This window comes from Danio aesculapii, chromosome 21 (genome assembly GCF_903798145.1).
Source record: "Danio aesculapii chromosome 21, fDanAes4.1, whole genome shotgun sequence".
Taxonomy (NCBI): Eukaryota; Metazoa; Chordata; class Actinopteri; order Cypriniformes; family Danionidae; genus Danio; species Danio aesculapii.
In genome coordinates this window covers 43,309,453-43,318,976 of record NC_079455.1, presented here as the reverse complement: position 1 = coordinate 43,318,976, position 9,524 = coordinate 43,309,453, and the positions used below count along the sequence as shown (strand labels likewise).

The window sequence follows — 9,524 nt, the reverse complement described above, 5'->3', positions numbered from 1 at the left end:
TCTCCGTTAAACAGAAATTGGGGGAGAAAATAAACAGGGGGCAAATAATTCTGATTGCCACTGTGTGTATATATACTCAGAAAGGGATTTTTTTTGCTGCTTGTGCAAACTACTTACTTAAAATGAGTTGAATCGACACAATTCTTGAGGTATTTTCGGGGGGAGGGGACAACTTATATTTATAAAATATATAAATATTAAAAATTAATTTTATATGTATGGTTAAAACAGAGAAGGGTCTACCAATGTGTTATAAAAATAAACCTAATTACATGGAAAACTATAAAAAAGAAAAGAAATATAATCTTCACTCATTCATTGTTTTCACTTTATAATTAAGTTATTAGTCAAGTTTTTTTTTTTTTGTTAATCATTTAATTTTGATGCATTTTTCTGATTTGGTCATTTGGTTTATGAAATTAAAGTATCATAATATAAAGAGCACTTATTTTAAGATTTAAGAGAAGTCTTTTGTGTCTCCAGAATGTGTCTGTAAAGTTTCAACTCAAAGCACCAATCACATATTTTGATTTTGACATGGACGTCACAGTGGCTCAGTTGTTAGCACTGTTGCCTAACAGCAAGAAGGTCATTAGTTTGAGTCCAGGGGTCCGTTCTTCGTAGCTCGCTTAACACATCAAATCACCGTCATATTAACTGTCAAGACATGTTCATGACTGCATAAATGTATTATTGCTTAAAAAAAAAGTCATATATCGTGCATGTCTATCATACACAAATTGTACTAAAGCGATCTAAAAAGTTCATATCAATAAGTTTTCTCTTTGCATCACCAGGTGACAGTCTTTGTACTTTAATTTCAGGGGTGCAGATTGCTTAAGTTTTATTAATATATATATATATATATATATATATATATATATATTTTTAACTTTGAGCTACCACTGTTGCTATGACAACAACTCTCGGATCAGTTTTGAAGAACAAAATGATCCTGGATCATGTCAAATTGTCAATAACCAAATCCAGCTAACTGAGTAATCCACGCATGAAGAACGGACCCCAGGTTAGGTCAGTTGGCATTTCTGTGTGGCGTTAGCATGTTGCCCCGTGTTGACGTGGGCTCTGGCTTCGCTCACAGTCCAAACACATGCGCTATAGGGGAATGTTTGAATGTGTGGATGAATAAGTAGGTATGGGCGTTTCCTAGTATCGAGTTGCTGCTGTAAGGGCATCTGCTGTGTAAAACATATGCTCAAGTTGGCGGTTCATTCCGCTGTGGTGACCCCCTGTTGAAAAAGAGACTAAGCCGAAGGAACATGAATGGATGATTTTGACATTTGGCATAAAAATTAGCATATTTTATTAATAATTACACAGACACAGTAAGTAACATTGAATTTAAACGTGTATTGTTGAAGCAGAAAGACTAATATGGTCATATTATTAATGTGCAAACAGATGCAGTGTGAAAAGTGTGTGTACAGTTGTTGTAGATGGATTTTGTGGCTTAAGGCTCTTAGATTTGGCTTACAAATGCCAGAGTTCATGAATATGAATCATATTCTAATGATGATCAGCATCTTGGCCAGACTGATATTCAAACACACTTATCAAATGTCAGCCTGAATTCAGATGCAGAAAACAGAAAGCCTCTTCCATGGCTCGTGGCTCGTCCAGCTTTTTATTAACAAGAACCAATTTCGCCTGCATGTTGTTCTGGAGCTGCTTTATGATGAATGATGTTGAAAATAGTTTCTGTAGAGCAGAGTTTTAGATTCAGCAACTTCATAATAGCAGAATTAAAGGGAACAGTGGAACTTCAAAAGCTTCTGTCATTTAGAATAATCTGCTTCTATTTGGAACTTTGACTGTAATCATTTACATGTAGAATAGAATGAAATAGAATCTTTTATTAAGGTTCAGAATGTTCTTTTGTAATGTGGAACGTTCTGATAACATACACTTACCGGCCACTTTATTAGGTACACCTGTCCAACTGCTCGTTAACGCAAATTTCTAATCAGCCAATCACATGGCTGCAACTCAATGCATTTAGGCATGTAGACATGGTCAAGACGATCTGCTGCAGTTCAAAGCGAGCATCAGAATGGGGAAGAAAGGGGATTTAACTGACTTTGTGGCATGGTTGTTGGTGCCAGACGTGCTGGTCCGAGTATTTCAGAAACTGCTGATCTACTGGGATTTTCACGCACAACACCTGATTGGTCCGAAAAAGAGTAAATATTCAGTGAGCGGCAGTTGTGTGGGTGCAAATGCCTTGTTGATGCCAGAGGAGAATGGCCAGACTGGTCCCAGTCTTAATGTATTTAAATATGATTATTTAGTCATTTAATTATAAATATATTGTTTTTAAATATAAAATTTACATTATTTTAAAGTGCATAAAATATAATAAATATAAAAAATGTAATGTAATAAATAATATAACATAATACACAACCATCTCTAGGGTTTACAGAGAATGGTCTGAAAAAGAGAAAATATCCAGTGAGTGGCAGTTCTGTGGGCGCAAATACCTTGTCAGAGGAGAATGGCCAGACTGGTTCCAGCTGATAGAAAGGTAACAGTAACTCAAATAAGCACTCGTTACAACCGAGGTCTGCAGAGGAGTATCTCTGCACACACAACACGTCCAACCTTGAGGCAGATGGGCTACAGCAGCAGAAGACCACACCAGGTGGCCCTCCTGTCAGCTAAGAATAGGAAACTGAGGCTATGGATCCATCCTGCCTTGAAACAATGGTTCAGGCTGGTGCTGGTGGTGTAATGGTGTGGGGGATATTTTCTTGGCACACTTTGGGCCCATTAGTACCAACTGAGCGTCGTGTCAACATCACAGCCTACCTGAGTATTGCTGCAGACCATGTCCATCCCTTTATGACCACACTGTACCCATCTTCTGATGGCTACTTCCAGCAGGATAACGCACCATGTCATAAAGCATGAATCATCTCAGACTGTTTTTTTGAACGTGACAATGAGTTCACTGTACTCAAATGGCCTCCACAGTCACCAGAGCTCAATCCAATAGAGCACCTTTGGGATGTGATGGAACATGAGATTATCTTCATGGATGTGCAGCCGACAAATCTGCAGCAACTGCGTGATGCCATCATGTCAATATGGAGCAAAAAGAATATTTCCAGTACCTTGTTGAATCTATGCCACTAAGGATTAAGGCGGTTCCATATGAAAAAGGAGGTCCAAACCGGTATTAGTAAGGTGTACCTTAATGAGTGGCCGGTGAGAATAGAATGGAATCTTTTCTTAAAGTTCAAAAGATTATTCTGTGAATTAGAATGTTCTGGTTCTATTTGGAAGCTTCATTGTGATCCTTCATATGTGGAATAGAATCTTTTCGTAAGGTTTAGAATGTTCTGGTTCTATTTGGAACATCTGCTGAAATGTTTACATTTTTTGTCATTAAGTTGTTATAAGGTTCTGTGATTTAAATGTTCTGTTTTTATATAGAAAGTTGCTGTATCTCATCTTTCTGTTTCTTTATATGTAGGATGTAATAAAATAAAACAGAATATTCATGTTCAAAAGGTTCTTGTGCGATTTTTAAAATGTTCTGGCACTGTTTGGAACTTTCTATAGTCTTAAATCTGTCTGTCCCTTTTATACATAGAGTAGAATTTTTTAATAGGATTCGAAAGGTTTGTCAGTGATTCACAGTGTTCTTATATGGACCTTATATATTTCTGTTTTATGTGTTCAAGTCCCGACTTGGCCAGTTAGCATTTCTGTGTGGAGTTTGTATGTTCTCCTAGTGTTGTTGTGGGTTTCCTCCGGGTGCTCCGGTTTCCCCCACAGTCCAAACACATGTGCTGTAGGGGAATTGAAGAAACTAAATTATCCATAGTATGAGTGTGTTTGTGAACGAGTGTATGGGTGTTGTCCAGTACTGGGTTGCAGCTGGAAGGGCATCCGCTACATAAAACATAAGCTGGAATAGTTGGCGGTTCATTCCACTGTGGCAACCTCTGAAATGAAGACTAAGCTGAAGGAAAATAAATGTTTTATATGTAAAATAGGAAGGAATAATTTATTATGGTGTAGAGATTGGTCTTATTTGGACCTTATGTTTCTGTCTGTTTCTATATGTAGAATAGAATGTTGGAGTAGGAGAAGTCTTCTCTCTGTATCCGCTGCCTGTGAATGGATCTTTTTCACAGAACTCCACTGAGTTTACTGGAAAGAGAAAGCGAGTGTGTGTTTGTGTTTATTTTTCAGATGTGTGGAGATAGAAATGAGATATGTGTGTGTTTGTAATGGAGAGTCACTCTGAGAATAGGAAACTGTGCTGCAATGCAGTAGGGCTCATGTGTGTGTGAGTTTAAGATTGAATGTTTCAGTAGTCAGAGATTCAGATGATCGTCCTCCACAGATACTGTACTCATGTGTTATGTGTGTTGTTCACACTCACACTCCTGTAATGTCTGTGTGTGTGTGTGTGTGTGTCTGTGTGTGTGTTGTCTCTTCATTTTTCTTGGTTCGGTCCTGGTAATGTCCACATGACGTCCGCTGGAGGTTAATAGTGTGAAGCAGTGGCGATGAGTTAAACTGGTCACACTGTCCTCTGCCCGCTGTGCCAACCTGATTTATGGCTTTCTGCAGGGCACATGAACACTAGAGATCTGCAGCCGCTTCACTTTTTTCAATTACACCAGTTAAGCCGTAAAAGCCAAAGAAATGTCTTGATAATTCAGATCTGAACTGGAACAAAATGCCAACCTGATTTTTTTTTTCTGGTTATACCTTTAGAATAACATGCTTTCTACATGTATTCATATATAGAGGTTTGTGTTATTTTTGGTTACACTCAAAATATACACACGGATGTAATAGTTTATTATTATTATTATTATTATTATTATTTTTATTATTATAATTATTATTATAATTATTATTATTATTATTATTATTATTATTATTATTTTTATCATCATCATTATTATTATTATTATTATTATTATTATTATTATCATTATTATTATTTTATTATTATTATTATTTTTATTATTATAATTATTATTATTATTATAATAATAATTATTATTATTATTATTTTATTATTATTATTATTTTTATCATTATTATTATTATTTTTTTTATTTATTATTATTATTTTTATTATTATTATTATTATTATTATTTTTTTTTATTATTATTATTATTATTCTCATTATTATTATTATTATTATTATTTTTTTATTTATTTATTTTTTTTTTTATTATTATTATTATTATTATTATTTTATTATTATTATTCTCATTATTATTATTATTATTATTTTATTATTATTTTATTATTATTATTATTTTTATTATTATTATTAATAATAGTAATGTTAAGAATGTATAAACAAAAATATTACATAACACTACATATATGTAATATTATTAATTTTTGTTTAATACAATCTTTAATTTTTATTTAATAATGGAGTTAATTTTTGCTCATACACTCCAATAATAAAATATAATAATGTAAATTAATAATTAAGTATATTTTATATAAACTGTTAACATAAGTACATTTAAAAACACAAGTATCCATAATTATTATATTTTATTATTTATGTATTTAAATATGATTATTCAGTCATTTAATTATGAATATATTGTTTTGAAATATAATATTAACAATATTTTAAAGTGCATAAAATATAGTAAATATAAAAAATGTAATGTAATAAATAATTTATCATAATACAATAAGACACAACAAGACAAAACTAAATATTAAAATCACAATTTTTTATTTATGTACTTATTTATTTATTACAATCTTTTATTTTTAATTTCAATAATTTCGTTATTACTTCACATTTTTGGGCATATACATCCCAACAATAAAATATAAGAAAACAAATTAATAATGAAGCATGAGTATATTTTATATAAGTATATGTTAATATATTTAAAAACATACATAATAAAATAAAACAATTATTAAGTAAAGTATTTAAATATGATTATTTAGTCATTGAATTAAGTATGAATATATTGTTTTGAAATAAAATTAAAATTCTTTTAAAGTGCATCAAATATCAAATATAACATTGTAATGTAATAAATAATATAACATAATACAATGAGATACAACCAAGACGAAGCATAATACTAAAATCTCTATACATTTATTTATTTATTACCATCTCTTTTGATTTAATCATATAGTTAGTACTTCATATTTTTGGGCATATACACCAATAATAAAATATTATAATAAAAATGTATAATTAAGTATATTTTATATAAGTATATGTTAATAGAAGTATGTTTAAAAACAAAAATAATAAAGTGTGCTAATTCTGGACAATTTTAAAAATATGATTATTTAGTAATGCAATTATGTATACATAAAATTAAATCTTTAAAGTGCATAAAATATTAAATTTAAAAATGTAATAAGTAATGTAACATATAATATAATAAGAAACAACCAAGACAAAGCTAAATATTAATATCCAGAAGTATATATATATTTATTTATTTAAATATTTTATTGTTAATTTAATAATTTAGTTTTTGTCATATACACCCTTATAATAAATTATAATAATTTAAATTAATGATTAAATATATTTTATATTAGTATTATAAGTATATTTAAAAGCATACATTATAAAATATAATAGTTATGGATAATTATTTAAATGTAAATATTTAGTTATTCAATTAAGTATAAATATGTTGTTTTAAAATAAGAAAAATCTTTAAAATATATAAAATATAACAATGTAATGTAATAAATGATATAACATATAATACAATTAGATGCAGCCAAGACAACAAAATATTAAAATCAATTTATTTATTTATTTACTTATTTATTTAATCACTTATTCATTATTAGTCAATAAATATTTTTTCACTAGTATATATTAATTTAAATAAATAAATAAATTGATTTATTTATTTAATCTTTTATTTATTATTGATTTGTCAGTAAATAAATATTTAATTCATAAGTGTAAATAAATACTTGTGAATAAATATAATTAAATAAATAGATTTATATGATTAAGTAGTTTGTTTGTTTGTTTGTTTGTTTGTTTGTTTATTTATTTAGTCTTTCTATTGTAGAGAGCATAAATATAACAGTAAATTAAAATATACATATGTTTATTCTTTTTAAAGATCCCTTCTCCTCCGGAGGAAGTGAATGAAGCCGTCACCGCTGTCCACATCTAAACCACTCCCGTGACCGGCAACAAAATCCTCCTCTGAAAACTCACATTTGGAAAACTCATACATTTTTCAAGCCATCACAATCTGACCCTAAGATGGAGGACCCCTACAGAGACCGGACGTCTCTGTCAAAAGGCGCTCGCGACATTGCCAAAGAAGCCAAACGCCACGCGGTCAAAAAAGTCAACAAAGTGGTAGACCGAGCATCAGAAGAATACGCCGGACGCTCTTACAGTCGTTTTGAAAATGACGAAGAAGACGGCGGAGATGATGGTTATTATTATCAGGACGGTCAAAATCATAGAGAAGACGACGAAGGATCTAGTGACGCAACCGAAGGACATGATGATGAGGACGAAATATATGAGGGCGAATATCAGGGTGTGCCAGCAGGGGGCGGGGCTGTGAATGGGCGGGGCCAGGCTGCGATTGGCCAGAATCTGAAGGATAAACGTGAGCTGGAAAAGGAGCGCGAGGCGGATGAGGAAGAGCTGGCGCAGCAATATGAGCTGATTATTCAGGAGTGTGGACACGGACGCTTTCAGTGGCAGCTCTTCTTCGTTCTGGGACTGGCGCTCATGTCTGATGGAGTGGAGGTGTTCGTGGTGGGCTTCGTTCTGCCCAGCGCTGAGACCGACATGTGTGTGCCCAATTCTGGAGCCGGTTGGCTGGGTGAGTACTGAGATAATCATGCTAATAAAATGAAACTTTAAAAATGTTGACGTTCATAACAGTTGGACAGTTTTGGAATTAGAATTAGAATTAGAATCAGAATCAGAATCTGAATGAGAATGAGAATCTGAATCTGAATTAGAATGATAATCAGAATCTGAATTAGAATCTGAATCAGAATCAGAATCTGAATTAGAATTAGAATCAGAATCTGAATTAGAATCAGAATCAGAATCTGAATGAGAATGAGAATCTGAATCTGAATTAGAATGATAATCAGAATCTGAATTAGAATCTGAATCAGAATCAGAATCTGAATTAGAATGATAATCAGAATCTGAATTAGAATCTGAATCAGAATCTGAATTAGAATGAGAATCAGAATCTGAATGAGAATGAGAATGAGAATCAGAATCTGAATGAGAATTATAATCAGATTCTGAATTAGAATCTGAATCTGAATCAGAATCTGAATTAGAATCAGAATAAGAATCCTTGAGTCCTCAGATAATCACACTAACAAAAACTGTAAAAATATACTAACTATGAGTATAGTGCAATTTGTACCAGAATCAGTATAAGAATTGGAAGCAACACCAGAATCAGGATCAGAATTAATGTTAGAAACAAAATTGATATCAGATTCAGTATAAGAATCAGTACAGTATCTATCTGATTCTGTATAAGAATCAGAATCAATATCGGAATCTGTATCAGAATTTTAAAAAAATCAGTATTTGTCAGAATTTGTGTCAAAATCAAAATCAGAATAGGTATCAGAATCAGTATCAGAATCAATGTTGGTGTCAGAATCAGTGTCAGATTCAATATCAGAATCAGAAACCCTTGTGATGTAAATTTGTATCAAAATCAGAATCAGAGTTAGAATCCGAAAAAGAATTACAATAAGTATCAGAATTCCGGTCAGAATTTGTATCAGAATCAGAGTCCATCAGAACCAGTATCAGTCAGAATCAATATATGTCAGAATCAGTGTAAGAATCAGAATCAATATCGGAATCAAAACCAGAATCTGTATCAGAATCAATATAAGATAGTACAAAGAATCAGTATCAGAATCCAGGTTAGAATTTGTTTCAGAATCAGTATAAGAATTAATATAAGCATCAATATTAGAATCTGATTCAGTATCAGAATCTGAATCCATCAGAATCACTATCAGAGTCCATGTCAGAATGTGTATCAGAGTCAGTATAAGAATCAGGATCCATACCAGAATCAATATCAGAATTGATATCAGAATCAGTATTAGATTCAGTTTCTATCTGAATCTGTATAAGAATCATAATCATTATTGGAATCAGTATGGGTATCAGAATCAGCATCAGAATCTGTATCAGAATAAGAAAAAGAATCACTATCAGAGTCCATGTCAGAATGTGTATCAGAGTCAGTATAAGAATCAGGATCCATACCAGAATCAATATAAGAATTGATATCAGAATCAGTACTAAGATTTAGTATCAGATTCAGTATCTATTTGAGTCTGTATAAGAATCAGAATCATTATCGGAATCAGTATGGGTATCAGAATCAGCATCAGAATCTGTATCAGAATAAGAAAAAGAATCACTATCAGAGTTCATGTCAGAATTTGTATCAGAATCAGTATAAGAATCAGGATCCATACCAGAATCAATATCAGA

The 9,524-nt window shown here is 31.5% G+C and overlaps 1 protein-coding gene across 1 annotated transcript in view; it reads left to right on the top strand.

Moving 5' to 3' along the window:
* Positions 1 to 7,151: 7,151 nt before the first annotated feature.
* LOC130214281 (synaptic vesicle glycoprotein 2C-like) overlaps positions 7,152 to 9,524 on the top strand; it is a gene marked incomplete at its 3' end in the record, with an annotated part of 57,371 nt that continues 54,998 nt past the window's right edge. The window contains exon 1 of the mRNA XM_056445878.1: positions 7,152 to 7,857. Coding sequence (XP_056301853.1) covers positions 7,281 to 7,857 — 577 coding nt within the window. The remainder of the gene's footprint in view (positions 7,858 to 9,524) is intronic.